A 15,794-nucleotide genomic window follows, 5' to 3' on the forward strand; every position below is an offset into this window, starting at 1 on the left:
CAGTTAAAGACATTTGCAGATATTTAGATTTTGTACATCTTGTTAAGACTTACACACAATACTGTAGTATTGTGTGTAAGCTACTGTTCATTTCTTAATATTTTGCTAGGAAAATGGGAAAGGTATGGTGGTTGATTGAAGCATGTGTCAGGATACATGGAAATACAATGTACAGGGAAAAACAGCTTGAAAGATAATATTTGGAATGACCACCTTTATTTTTCAACACAGTCTGAACCCTTTTTGTCATGTAGCACCGTGCGGCAGCAGGTGGAGCCAGGAGTCAAAACACAAAAGCTTCTTGAAGAACAGTCCAAAGCTCTTCTTTCCATGTTTCCAGACTATTTTTCTATTTGTTGTTAAGATAACCCTATACTGCTTCAGTAACAGTGAACTTCAAAGGAGCCACGGCATCATGTTATAGACATGGTTGTAGACAATCTGTTGTACCTCGTACCTACTTTTGCACCTGATCGCACTGATGTTCAGGTCTATTCTTGTGTAATTTAGCAAGCTTTGGTGAACAGTAGATGGATCAAATGCATCTCTCTGGTGCTGCATCTGTCGTTTGCAATATTATCATTATTATCAATATTTTCATTTAACTGCTGTTGGTGCAACAGTACAATTGTATGCCTGTCAAACTGACAGTAATACATTATATATATATTTTTACAACATGATATAGAAACACAGAGTCTGAAGATACAATTTTAAATGAGTAATTTGGTGAGTTGTCTGTTACGTATAGACACACCAGTTCATTCTCTTGGAAAGGCTTGGTGCCTTATCAGTGCTTGAGCGATTCAAGAGTCAGTGTTAAATAGCTTAAGAGTCACACAGTCCTCTAAAAGATAGTCAGGTGCAATGAGTGCACTGAAAATGAATAAAAAGTAGCCAGTGTCCAAAGAAAAGCACTGAAAGACTTCCAGAAAGTACAAGAAAGTCTGACTCATTAGAGCTAAATATAAAGAAAGTGTGTGTGAAAGACTTGTTTTTAAGATGTTTTTAATCTGATTGCTTTACACAAACATGCCAACTTTCTTATGTGACATACAATCAGAGATTTGTGAATGTTGGTGAAAAAATGACAACTTAAAACTTAACTGATTTTTTTATTCACACAGCGTATAAAATGTTTTGTCTTAACTTTAAGAAGCTGTGAGCTCACCATCATATTCTGCATGTGTCTCTCCTGCTCTGTCTGCAGCACCTCACTGCCTCTTTGCTGGCAGTGGCATTCCTTACCTCCTTTGGGAGCTCTATGCTTTATGGGTACAATCTGGCTGTGGTAAACTCCCCTGCTGTGGTAACACACACACACACACACACACACACACACACACACACACACACACACACACACACACACACACACACACACACACACACACACACACATCTGGAAAGTAACTTATTGAAGTGCATTTGTTAATAACAGCCGTTATATTCTGCATGGCCAGATCTTGCATATGAATCTGCATGATCTACTGGCCAGGAATTTGGTTTTGGAAGCTTTGTGGTTTCAGTGTGTTTAAGTTTGTAGTCCCAGTAATATCGATTAATCATACAGCCACTCAAAGTTGCCGCTTTCGGCCAACATAGATATCCAAACATTTCTGGCACAGCTTCCAAGATGGAAAAGGACAAAGATTTTTCTTATTCATTTTATTTATAGCTCCTGTGATTGCTGTGTGTAATTTTAACTTGTTTGCATTTTTCTGTGCACTTTTGATATTTAACTAAGTTTGGGACCATTTCCCCTTTAAATCTGTAGTGGTTCAGTCCATTTGGGCTGTGGTACAACCATTGGGTTTAACCAGTCAGCCAGTACAACCCCCTTAACTGCTGATTGGTTAGCTTATTTATGTGTAAATGTGTGATTGGTGCACTTGGAATTCTTTCTTTATTGAAACACAAAGTATTGGTATTTTGTAAAAAAAAATATATATATATTTTTGGTGTTTTCTGTTGAAAACGACAGTTTGTCTGAGGGAGGGGAGCACGTGCCCTCACAGTTACCCCGAGATAAAAATAAGACTCATACTCTGATGTCGCAGTTTTCATGAAAACTGTTTCTCCGACTCAGCGGATCTAAATAAATTGAAGAGGTATGTTCTGGCATCTGACTGTTAAGTCATCCTATCAAGTCGAAATTACTTCTGTACATGTTTAAGTTACACTCTGTTAAAAATGCAGATGTATTAAGAACAGTTGTAATAACACACTCTGAACTGCATAATTCTGAAAACAGGATTTTATCAGTGATTATTTTTTATTAAAGGTCAAAACACATCAATGGCATTCACTAAGAAAGATTTCCAGACATGCAGAGATGGGGCTTTGCTGCTTGTTTGTAGAAAGACTCACCATCATTAATAAGCAACGATCATTTCAATAAAATTCAAATTAAACTTGGCAGCTGAACAACAAGCACAAAAATTAGAAAAGCAGAAGTCCCTCATTTTAACATTGTGATAAAGTTTGTTATGAAAACGGTCCTCTTCTTTTTATTTTCCCAGTGTTTTGTAAATACTTCATACGTTACAATCACAGCGATAGGATAGAGAGAATATTTGGGTGTGGAAGTCGTTGGCTTCTGTGGTGGCTGTTTGGTCACCTGATGTGTGAAGAAAGAATCTGTTGTGAATCCGTTGTCGCTCATTAAGACCAGGTTGAATTTGAAGGTTAATCCTCTCCTACCTGTAAGCACATAGAGCTTTTGTACGTATAACGAGCTAACCAAATCATTGAAGAAATAGTTCAGCCTGGACACTTATTTGTGGGATATGTACCAGTTGTTGGATTTGTGTCTCTTTCACAGTGCAAAGGTTTGGAACCAGAGTATTAAAATAATTCGCAAAGGTGATATACTAAAGATATACTAAGATTAGTGGCAGATAGCTTGAGTAATGCTTTCCACCAAGAAAGCAGATGTGACTGGGATCGTTACCACTATAACTGTTCATTTATTTGGAAAACGTGAACAGTGAAGATTTCCAATAGTTTCAAGTAGCGAGCCCGAGGAGTGATCTCTGCGTGAAATATTTGCATTGCAATAATTGTTGGGCATCACAACATCCAGCAATAAATTAAATGTATGTTTTAATTTCAATTTTGTATTGTATATAAGAACATTAGCAGCGCAGTTAAAAATGATTTTGTTCAGAAACATAGGCCATAAGAAGATCATTGGTAGCCTTTCATCTGACTGAGACTCTTTAAATAAAGCATTTCTCTGCAGATGATCAGTTTGCTGTTTTACACCTTGTCCTTCAAGAAATCTTCAGACAAAAGTCAGATTAGAGAGTGGCTTTAAATTAGCTAAGAAACTGGGTCAAGTAATGCCTTTTTAAGTAAAGGTTTAATTACTGCGTGTAAAGGCCTGTGGTACAACCCATTAACAGAGAAAGGTTGATCATATTTAAGACTCAAGCATGAATTAATTGAAGACATCTACTGTGATAAAGTCTACTCCCCACTGCTGTGTAATCAATTATTGTGAATGTAAATGTTATGTTATATAAAGTTACGTTGAAACCAAGCACACCATTGTTTTTCTTGTGACATTACCAATAAGTGTGATGTGTCACATGGCCCTCTTCCTATTGAAAAAACAAAAGTTGTATCCAAGATGGCCGACTTCTAAATGGCCACCATGGTCACCGCCCATCTTGAGGAGTTTGCCCCCTCACATATACTAATATGCCACAAACAGGACTTTAACATCACCAACCATTCCCATGTTGTTACGGTGTGTCCATAGAAACGGCCCACCCTGTATAGTGTGATTAAAGTGGTGGGTGGGTTCTTTTACATTTTGAGAGAAGCCAATTGAGTCTAATAACAGATTAAATGCCATGTTGAGGCTGTCATTTTTAGCATCTACATGGATGTTAAAATCACCCACAATAATTATTTTATCTGAGCTCAGAACTAAATCAGATAAAAAGTGTGAGAGATCAGAGACTCGGCCTGTGCTTTGAGGAAGCTGACAATCAGAATGACTCGGGGGTGTTGATTCGTTTAAACTAACATAATCATCCTGCTGTAACCAGGTTTCTGGAAGGCAGCGTAAATCAATTTGCAAATAATTGCTAATTCACAGGGACTAACAGGGACTTAGAAGAGAGAGAGCTAATGTTTATTAATTCACATTTCACTGCTTTATTCTTTAGTGCAGTTGTGGATAATATATTGTTCTTTCTTTGTGGTTTTTTTTAGTGTTTAAATTATTTGGGGGGGTAACAGGAGGAGAGAAGCTGTTTCCTGGTCTCTGGATAGTCACATTAAGAGAGGTGAAATAAATATAAATATAATAGCAGCTGATTGGTTTTGCTAATTCAGCACTGTTCAACTTGATGTAAACACACAAAGTAGATATTCAAAAATGTAAGCATTTGGAAAAAAGTCAGGGTCCAAAGGAGAATAAACCCAGCTGGGGTTAGAACCAAGAATCAGAGCTAACAGTGGTTAGCTCTGTCAAGAAGAGGAAGCTTCGGTCTGTTACCTTGCTTGCTCAAGCTAAAGTTATCTGAATGTAGTAATATAAATGTTCACATAAAGGGGTAGGTGCTGGCACCTGATATCTGTATATTTCTCACAAAATAAACTGCTGCTTTTACTGACTGAAAAATATATCTGATAATAATGATCATCAGGAAACCCAAAGGAGTTTGGTCTTTGAGTGCTCTTGCTAGTCATGAGAGATCTTTTCGTATCTGTTACAAGTAAATATTCGGTTTGAAAATGCTGGTCCATGGCTGGTCTCAGTTCACACGGGGGTAATGAAAATCTCAAATAAAAATGATCTTCTTTGTTGAAAAACCAGGCACGCTGCTCATGCTCATGCTCGAGTAGCAGCATGTGTCTGTCAGTTTTCCCGGCACGTGACACATGGTTCAGGGGAAACTGAAGTTAGCGCTAACACGTGCTGGCACATGTAAACTGATGATCAGGAGGTTTAGGTCAGACAAGACTTGTGGCTTTAATTCCAAAATATCAGAGTGAAAACTGAAGGTCTGTCTTGCTCTTATGTAACCATGATGTCGAAGCCACATGATACAAACACAGGTTTTTTTTACTGAATTGTATTTAGGAATCTGATGAATTCACACATGTATAGATTCCTTATATTTTGCATGGAAAATGGAAAATTTGTGCATTTATTTATTGAAATGTACAAATATACACAGAAATACAGTATCCAAGGCAAAAACTGTTCAGTTCTGATAAGCTTGATTCAATATTTGGTATTACCCCCGTTTGTTCTTTAACACAGCCTGAACCCTTTGGGAAGCTTTCTTGTAATTTCTTTTAGACTTCATGAATAGTTCTCAAACATTTGTTGTCAATATGATCCCACACCACCTCAGTATATTGAGGGGGTCTTGGAACGTTTTGGGCCACCTTTAGCAAGCTGCTCTAAAATGATTTTTATTTCTGTAACAAAATCTGACCTTAAAAACCTTTTCCCAAAAAAATATTTACGTGAGCAGACTGTGCAATGGCAGCCAGTAATAGAATTTATTTATTCATTTTTATTCAGACAAACGAAAGTCTAAAATAGGCAGTGATGAGACACAGCTATGACTAATCAAATGGGACAAAAACTGAATGCAATTCATAAGAACACATGACTATCAGGAAATAACTAAACAGGGAACACCAACAGGGTAACAGGGAAACACTGAAGGCAGGATACGCTAAAGGAAAAAACACAATACACATAATAATCACGAACAGAAACTAGACAGTAAAGCTAATAGAAATTAAAATGCAGGATTACTATAAACAAAAAGATTAACCTAAAAAAAGAGATACAACAAAAGCTCTGGAATGTGTGCAGGGCTGTGGGAATGGTGTCCCCTGTCCATTTGACTTTACCCTGAGTCCCGGTTATGTGGAAGACAGGCCTTTATGTATCCGGTCGTTAAGTGATGACGTGACGAATCCTACTTCCGGGTCTAAAGTAGTCTGCGTTTAATATGGCTTTTGTGTTGTTAACATGTTTAATGTTTTGTATTTTCTTCTATTTGATCTCAAAAAGCTCCTAAAACAGTCAGTGATCACTGTTGACCTCCCTCGGCTTTTATTACCGCTAATCATTTATTTAAGCTCAGTTTTTAAAACCTTAGGATGTAACTACAGCCCAGCCCATGCAGCAGTATATGAATGACTAACCTCGTATTGTGGATGGATTATCTCAGTTGTTCTCCTGGCTGAAGTTTGGTCCTTTTACAGCATCCTGCCATGCGATTACATTTGTCCCTGACCACCGAGAACACTCACGTTAACTTTTATCGAGTGGAAAAAAAGTTAGCTTGTTTATATTATGCTAACATAGCTGTGTCGCTAGCGGTCACGTAGCACATCATTATATAGCAGCTAGCCCAACTTCAGTAACCCTACAAACGTCACTGCTGTTTAGTTTTCTGTCTTCATTTATGTTGGAAGTGATAACAGAGCTGTACTTTTTAATTTGTTTCCAAAACCCCGCAGTCAGGACATGCTATATTGTATTTAGATAGAAGCTAGCGAGCTAACTCCCTGCTAACTTCTAACTCCGTTAAATGTCATAAATTCCGTTTTCATGGATGCCTGGATGTTAAACTCAATTGTTACACCTGGTAGAGCAGAACGCTGATCATTTTATTAAAGATGAAAGACTTTAGACAGTTTTTCAACTCTCAGTAATGCCACAGTGATCGTTTGATATATGGACCTGCAGCGGAGTTTAGGCCCAGACACGGCTAGTGACGTCAGAATTAACGACCGGATAGCAGCATAAGCCTCTCCAAACATTTCATGACTACACACATTAAGGCAGTGGATGTGTAGTCACTGAGCACTTTGGAGCAGATGACTTTGGCACAGGAATGATGGTTGTGGAGAGATAGTGGACTGTGACAGTGAGAGGTTAAACATCCTGGTCAGGACTCCCTCTGGCTGGTCAGCGTAGGCACAAAGTTCTTTACCAAGTACTCCGTCCAGCCCAGCAGCTTTCCTGTTCACAGCTTTCAGCACCTGCCTCACCTGGTGTTCCTGGAAGACGAGAGAGCAGTGGCTGGTGGAAGCGCCTCAGCTGTGTCAGGGCTCTTTGTTTCAAAGTGAAAGAAGAGGTTTTAATTCTTATGCCAACGTGCTCTCATCAGTGGTGGAGAGGCCATTGCCCTCAGCCGGAAAAGGGTAGAGTGCCCACTCCGGGTCAGGGGCAAGTGACTGCCTAACGCGAGGACTTTAAATATCTTTGGGTCTTGTTCACGAGTGAGGGGAGCGGGAGATCAGCAGACAGCAGCTGGAAGGATGTCGACGCTGTACAGGTCATGGATGAATGGATGGGTGGATGCATGTCTTTCTTTCATACTTTTTTGTTTCTATTCTTATTTGATCTTATTTGTATGTCTGTTATCTAAATGCATCCTATTTGTGCTCTTCCTCACACTGTCAGTACATCAAGGACTTCTACAACAAGACAGTGGTGGGACGCAATGGAACAGGACTCAGTGAGGAGACCCTGACCCTCATGTACTCTCTGACTGTGTCTGTATTTGCGGTTGGAGGTCTGCTGGGCTCACTCATTGTGGGGATGCTGGTCACACGCTATGGCAGGTAAAACATTCGTCTTCATTTTTTTTGAAACTTAATTACTGAGAAGTATACAACAGTTTCTACTGTACATATGATAAGTAGTGCTGTCAGTGTTAATCTTGTTAAAATGACGTTAACGCCATAACCACATTAACGCGGCAAATCTCCATTAGCGAGTTAGCGCGGATCTCCCCGTGCGCGGGACTGCACGGCATCAACGCATTAGCACTGTTAGCTCGTTAACGCATTAGCACCGTCCAGGTATGTGTGGGCTGAAATTTCATATATGCAACATACAATATAATTCCATAAAAATCCCCCCAAAATAATTTTAAAAACACCATAATACCTGGCGGAGGTTTACCCTGGTGCAGGTGTGCCGCGGTCAGTGGAAGAATCCGCGAGTTTCTCTGTGAGTTTCCCATCACGTCGTAGCTACTCGGTGCTTGTTGGAAGTTTAGGGGTTTTTTTCGCTGTAAAAAGAAGTTTTCTTCCCACGCACAGCGGACACTAATATTTTTGTCACTTTTTATGGAATCAAACTCAAAGTAAGGTCAGTACTTCCACGCTTTAAACGCTGCACGCTCATACTCTCTCTGCACTCGATATGTGATCCATTGTTGATCTGCACACAGCTGTTGTCACGAACGTCGCACTCGCTTACGTCACTGTCGTGAGACATTCTCGCAAAAAAATCACGGTTTTAGTAACGCAGTAACACAGCGTTCCTACGGGAAAGTAACGGTAATCTAATTACTGTTTTTGCAATAGTAATCCCTTACTTTACTCGTTACTTGAAAAAAGTAATCGGATTACGCGTTACTGCCCATCTCTGATGATGGGTTGGTGACACATTTCTCCTTTTTTCCACATTCCTGTCAGTCTACATTTAAATGAAAATAAAATCATATTTATAAGCTGATCAATTTCTTCACATTCATTCACATTCTTCAGATTTATGGTTAATCACAGCGTATGAGCAAAGTTTGTGGCTATTTGGGACTTAAACAGCTTTGCATGTGTGTCAACCCGATATCAGCGTGAAATAGTCACGCCGGTCCACCGTGTTCATTTCACACTATCCAAAGCATGAAATGTGTCGGGAGTTTCGTGTGTGGAGGAGAGGAAGAGATGACCCAAATGCAGGACTCGCGGTGAAAGCTGATGTTTATTGAACGAACAGGAAATGACTGGCTGACTGAATGAACTGAGCATATGGCGACAACCTAACAGCAACACTGACGCTGAACCGAGATAAACTGAGGGTTTAAATGCAGCGACTCACGATGATGATGATGAGAGACCGGTGAGTACACGGCTGAACATAATGAATCCAGAAATGGAACATGAGGAAAACAAACAGTGAACATGAACTGAAAATGCAGCGTCAACGACCCAGGAACCCTGACAAAGTGAACACACATGCAGGAGTTGCATTTCCAGCAGAGAAAGCTACTTAAAACCAAGAAATCAGCAGTGAACAAAATTCACTACCTTCCAGAGTCCTGAACTGCCAGAATAGCTGGGCAGCTAATATGTATTTACACGAGCATGTGCTAACAATGCCTGTTTACACACATTCCTATATTATTGAATAAATGAAGCGTCTCCCTCTGCTATTACTGCAGCTTCTGCATGCATGTCCATTTCATGCTTTTGAGAGGCAAAGTGTGAAACCGACGCAGTGAACCGGTGTGTCTATTAAACATTTTGCAATGATCCTGGGTTGGTTATGACTGTGTGTATCAGGGGATGGGGTTTCCATTATTGCCCTTGCTGTTTCATAAACCTCTGGGTCACTTACTTTTATGTGCTTTGTACGTGTACTTTCAGGAAGGGGACAGTGGTAAACACAACAGTGTTGGTGTTTATTGCTGCTTTACTCATGGGCTTTAGCAGGATATGTGGGTCACCTGAGATGATCATCATTGGCCGTTTCATCACAGGAATCCACTCAGGTACACACACACACACACACACACACACACACACACCAGTCTGAGGAAGGCCATTCCCTGTGTGCAGAGGAAGAAATATTGGCAAAGCACCGTGATAAAAAACTCTTTTTTTCCCAGTAGCCCTAATCCTCTTCTGTAATAAACACATCCTCATTCCCAACTCTTTATATACTTTATTTTCAATTAAATTAATGTTTAAAAGTGAATCAGAGTAATATCATAACAATCTTCTTCTTTGCTCTTATTCTTGCAGGCATCTCTCTAAGTGTGGTACCAATGTACTTGGGTGAGATAGCACCAAAGAACTTGAGAGGTTTCCTTGGCCTTGTGCCGAGCATCTTCATTGGAACTGGAGTTTTTGTTGCCCAAATCCTCGGTCTACACGAGCTTCTAGGAAAGGTAGTCAAGCAACCTGCGTGCGGACTGGACTGCAGCATACACTGCTAACAGTATACTTTAAATCAAACAGTCAAGATGTGATTGAAGACTTTCAATTTCAAACGTTCAGAAGGTTTTACAAAATGTGCTCTAAAAACTGTTTAGGAACCAAAGACAATGTTATACATGGTCCCCCCATGTTCAAAGGCTTGTGACTGATTTGTTGCCAAACCAAAATGTTGCTATTAATGAATTATTGCTGGTGTTTTTCTCAGCACTTACTGTTGGTAAGCATAACTGTTGTGTTACTGTTGTAGGAGGAGCACTGGCCCCTCTTTCTTTCAGTGATTGCTGTGCCCACTTTCATCCAGCTGATGTTGTTGCCATGGTTCCCAGAGAGTCCTAGGTACCTGCTGATTGAGAAGCACAACATCCACGCTACCATCAGAGGTCAGTTTGCTTTTAGTGCAACATTATTTAGGTTGGAGGATGAAACAGCGGCACCGTGTCTGTAGGAAGGGTTAGACTTACAGAAGTGTTCAGTGGAGACATTGATTTCTTTACTGTGCTTCAGCAGCTTGTGTGACAGCTTAAAGAAAGCTGTAGAACTGATTGTATTATAGTAATGATCTGCAATAGATGCTGACCTGATTTAAAAAAGATGGAGCTGGGACAGGGGTGCTATATTCTGAGAAAAAAAATCTGAATATATGAGATTAAAATTATGTATTTAAAACTATTTTTCCATATGTCAGGAATCTTGTTGTTCATGGGGGTAAGATTATAAATATCAGTTAGTGGCTCAACTTTAAGAAAATAAGGATCAAGTTTATCAAGACCAAAAGCTTTAAAGCTTCGTGTACCTCCATGACAGAGAGAGAAGCTCAAAAGAAAAGAAAGCCTCCTTTTCACCAGTCAGTTTTAATCCTGGATTGAGGTGGTCTCGCAGTTTTAAACAAGTAACATGTGTATTTAAAACTGAGAAAAGGCAACCAGTCTTGATTAAAATCTACAGCCAGGAAATTTTCACAAAGCTCTAAGGTACCTGTGTGACTGTTTGACAGTGTGGAAGGCTGGAACTGGACACCAGTGATGATGAAGCCGTGATAATGTAAGCTCCACTTTGTTAGTGTGGCCAGGGGGTGTGATGAGGAAAAGAAACCAATGAGCACGGCACATTCACACACACTGAGACGGTGGTGTGGTGACTGGGAGCTTAAAAGCTTTACAATCACAAGGACACCACAAAATGCCACCCTGGGAATATCTAGTTCAAACTATGCTAGTAGGCACTCAGGTCTGTTATGCTTCGGACAGAAATGTGGTTCAGGGTGTAAAATAAATAGTTTATTGCCAGCTACGTAAAAAACAGATATCAAATAAAAGTTGTTAATTTAATTGCATCTACACTGGTAATTGATTCAGAGTTGTGGCTTATTAGTGGGGATGCCAGATGATGATGAAGTCCGAAGAATCATCAACCTTTACATGAGCTCTCACTAAGGTGCAGCTTAAACCAGGGGTGCAAAAGTAGCTGCATACCACAGAAAACACAAAATCAACTAATCGTAAAAGAGGGATTACAAAGACTTAAACATTCTGGGTCACCACAGAGATCCAGTGGGTTGTGCCTGAGCCTCCCACCGAGGCCCAAACATCCTGCAATATGTAGTAAAATTTGCATTCAAGGTAAAAATGACAAAAGTATATACCAATCAAATTGCTCTGCTCGAGTCCCAGATAAAAAACGGCCAACGATATGCTTCTGCAGCTACGACCTATAAACTCACCTGTTTACTCCCCAGTAAAGTAATTAAATTCATTGGACAAAATAAGAACATACCAGTAATCCATGGAGGAAACGCTTCTGAGAAAATAATCTGCAGGCAATCACAACAAAAGGACCAGCAGCCTCAATCAACAACCATATTCAGACTGAAGTAGCAGCGGCATGGATGTGACCTGTAACAGCTAGGAAGGTCAGGTGACTGAAGCCCCGGGTACGTACAGCAGCCGGCGTGCCAGAGAGGGATGCTCAGGTAGCAGCTACAATCACATGATAGTGATGGTGTGATGAACCCTAACAAATATGTCAAATACTGCATTTCTGGCCAATCGCTTCACCAACGGGCAGATGACACGAAGGCTACGTCCACACGTTTTCTCTCCGTTTTGGCCGCCCGTCCACACTGAGAAGCCGTTTTTGCTCAAGGAAAACGCAGCGTTTGGAAAACGCTCTCGAAAACACACGCATTTGAAAACGGTGCTTTCGCGTCGCAGTGTGGACAGTGAAAACGGAGACTTTCGAAAACGTTGACGCATGTTAGTCATGTGATGTAATAAGAAGCCCCTCGAAGCATAAGTAACAGAGGATTCAGCATCACCTGATCCAGCCCTAGCTACAGTATATATTATTTATCAAACAAAAGATGTTAAAAACCAGCCAGTGTTACGTGTCGTAGACTTCTCAACCAAAAATCTCACACAACTGTTAGAACATGTGACTCAGACATACAGGCAGGTTGAAAGGTGCAGCTGTCGTTGTTTTATAAGATTCAGATCACCAATACTCCACTAATAAACAGGAAATGCAACATGCATGTTGATGAGGAAGTCAGAGTCGCAGGGAACAAGATTTTATTTCTAGGTTTGACTGAGGCCAGGGAAAGTCCAGTGTTCTCAGGTGTTGAGGTGGAAACCCAGAGGAGTTCAAAAGCTGTCTGCAATCATTACAGAAACATTGTTATTTTTTTATTTATATGTAAATCTCATAAATCCAGGGAGTTTCTCTCAGACCACAGTCCTCCTCCCCAGTTCACTATATATATATATATATATATATATATATATATATATATATATATATATATATATATATATATATATATTGGTAAGTATATGTGGTGTGTGTGTATTTTTAAACGATGCACTATAACCACGCTACTCTTTTCTCTTAGCTCTGAAGTGGTACAGAGCTAAATGTAACATCCAGGCTGAGATTGAAGAGATGCAGGAGGAGCAGCGTTCCCTGTTCTCAGTGGAAACACTGTCAGTATGGAAACTGATGCTGGATGACACGGTCCGATGGCAGGTGCTGAGTGTGGTGGTCATCAACATTGGCATGCAGCTGTCTGGCATCGACGCTGTAAGAACAGTAAATAGTTATACACACGTGTAGATGTTGTAGCAGAAATCAACCTTTTTGCATTTTTACAGCTGCTGAGGTGTTAAAGCATGGAGGAGCAAGAGAGTCACGCACATTGAAATAAAGCATGTTATGAATGGATCAGCAAGTCTGCAGTTAAATATGAATATAAAATATGAAACTCATTTACAAATGACTTTTTAACGTAATTTGTGGAGTGAGACATTAAATTAATCATGTGAGAATTTAACGAATAATAAATAATATGTGTAATTATAAATAAATATTTCTAAATACGTTATTATTCATCCATCATTTAATTGTTCAAACAAAAAAAGGTTTTACACAAAAAACATTAAACACTCAACAAAATCCTTTTTTAAAATGCAGTAAGTCAAATGACTCATGAGGCTCATGTTAGCTTGTTAGAAGACATCCCAGCAGTACTATCTTACTACCATTGTTATTTAGTTAATGTGCTCTTCACAAATAGAGCCTGAAGCAGCTACTGCTGTTAGGACCAGCCCCAACATGATGTTACATCTACACTGTTACACCTGTCTCTCTGTCATTTTCATGTGTTATTTATTACTTCTACTGACTCGCTCTCTTCTACCTGCTTCCTACTCTACATATCACAGTGTTATTTGTGAACATCATGTCTTGGCATTCACTCTTTTCTCTGTATTATTTTAGGTTCTTTACTTTACAATATAAATACAGTATATATCTAAATATCACCATGAGGCGACTGCTGTTCTGATTTGAATTAATAGAAATGTAATTGAATTAAATAATACTCCGTGCAGATTTCTGCTTGACCTCCATCCTCTTCCTAGCTGCCCTAATCCTCTGCACTTCCTTCTCCTCTCTGTCTTCATCATTTTCATAATCAGATCTTCAAAGTACTCATTTGTACATTTCCATGTAATCAGTGTTACCCTGACCTGCTGCACACCCAGCTTGACCTCTCCCTCTCTAGCCACTGAATAGAAATCCTTTTGTTATTCTTTGTGTCCAGCCTCACATACAATTCCCCATAAACTTTTTCCTTTGCCATCTCTCTTTGCTGACTTCCCAGTAGTCCTGTCTGCTTTTTTCATCTTACGCGGAAGGCATTTAACCCTTGCCATTGGGTGGATTCATGGCAGTGTGGAGTCCACTGAAGTCTGGGACTGCAATGACCCAGACTGAGGAATCTTTGGAATGTGGAGACCATGTGGAACGGGCTCTGGCGCTGAAGCGCTCGCACTCACACGCTGACAGCATAGAGTCTGCTGGCTGCATGGAGACCTCTGCCCCAGGCTCAGACAGGGATTAGTGGGGCACTCGACTCTGGGAGAAGCAAAAGCCTCCACACAGCTCACACAAAATATATATATTTTTGAGAGGACTGTTCCAAGAGCACAATTAACAGTCTTTAAGTTGGCAGACTCAGGCACAGGCTCTGTAAACGCCAAGATGTGAATGAGTGAACCTGCACAAGACAAAACTCTGAACTTTCAGGCTGGAAAACAGAAAACTCAGTATGTCTGTGAAGGTTCTCAGTCATCCAGGTCATCGTAGTCAAAGGAGCTTGCAAAGAAAAGCGTCTGGACTTCTTTAAGTTGCTTGAAGACGTTTCACCTCTCATCCGAGAAGCTTCTTGAGTTCTAAGGTCAAATGGTGGAGAGTCCCAGATATAAACCTAGTGGGAGTTTCCCCCCACAGAGGGACAAAAGGACCCCCTGATGATCCTCTAATCGCCTGAGCCAAGGTGTGAAACTGGGTGTGGGTCCCAATCAGCCAGAGTTTCGGGTGAGCTCATTGTGAAACCTGGCCCCACCTTATCATGCGAATTCCTGAGGTCAGATGGCCCAGGATGTGAGTGGGCGTTAAGGCGTCTGAGGAGGGATCTCAAAACTGGATTATAGATGGCAGAGAGTTGGTGTCGTAAACCCCGCCTCTGTTCAAAGATGGTCGCTCACAGTGGACATAGATGGCTTCTTTCACTCCTCTTTCAAACCATCTGTCCTCTCTGTCCAAAAAACTCAATCTGCAGAGCAGAGCTGAGTGTCTGTAGGAGATGAAAGGAGAAGTTAACTGTGGCCATGGTGAAACTGGAGACAGTATCTTGCATGATTTACAGTATGTTTCAGAGGGTTTACAGCGAATGGGCAGAAATCAAGAGGAAAGGTGAGTGGTTCAGTGGAAAGTGGGAAAGCAGGTGTGTCCTTGTTTTTAAAGCAGTGGCAGCTATCAGTTTGACTCAGTTAAGTTAAACTGACAGTGCTCTTCAAACTTTACAAGGAATGCATGTTAGTGAGCTTGGAATTGCTAAGGAACAAGGGAATGAATGAGAACAGAGTACTACGGAGCAAAAAACAAACTGTGAATCACGGTCACCATGATGGTGACAAGGATCTGGTGGAAAACAGCTGGTTCTTAAATACCAAGAACTAATTAGACATTGCAAAGCAATTGCAGGAGAGAAAGCCCAGGAAAAGCCACTTTGCTGTGAGTAAGCATGTAATTTCTGCTGCTTCGGGGGTTACCACCACAACAAGCACCAACCAGCTTATAGTCACAGTTCAGTGCAACAGCCTCAGGAATGGGGCTGAACAGGGTCCATTGACACTCAGTGTCCTCATTCTCTGAATCCCGTCAAAGCTCTGCCGGAGGTGAGAGTTGATGATCTCATGGGCCTCTGCTAGGAGTTCTCAGAACACCCTCCATATATGTTT

At 40.6% G+C, this 15,794-nt stretch overlaps 1 protein-coding gene across 1 annotated transcript in view; it reads left to right on the forward strand.

The window, feature by feature from the left end:
* The window catches only part of slc2a15a (solute carrier family 2 member 15a), a 39,171-nt gene that overhangs the window by 1,128 nt on the left and 22,249 nt on the right, over positions 1 to 15,794 (forward strand). Inside the window, exons 2-7 of the mRNA XM_085295925.1 lie at positions 1,211 to 1,309; positions 7,451 to 7,611; positions 9,424 to 9,548; positions 9,802 to 9,947; positions 10,244 to 10,376; positions 12,884 to 13,071. Of these exons, the coding sequence (XP_085152051.1) occupies positions 1,211 to 1,309; positions 7,451 to 7,611; positions 9,424 to 9,548; positions 9,802 to 9,947; positions 10,244 to 10,376; positions 12,884 to 13,071 (852 nt within the window). The remainder of the gene's footprint in view (positions 1 to 1,210; positions 1,310 to 7,450; positions 7,612 to 9,423; positions 9,549 to 9,801; positions 9,948 to 10,243; positions 10,377 to 12,883; positions 13,072 to 15,794) is intronic.

The sequence above is a fragment of the Mchenga conophoros genome, linkage group LG13, assembly GCF_057382185.1.
Source record: "Mchenga conophoros isolate Kocher_MC1m ecotype Shallow Benthic linkage group LG13, M_conophoros_male_GT1.1, whole genome shotgun sequence".
NCBI lineage: Eukaryota > Metazoa > Chordata > Actinopteri > Cichliformes > Cichlidae > Mchenga > Mchenga conophoros.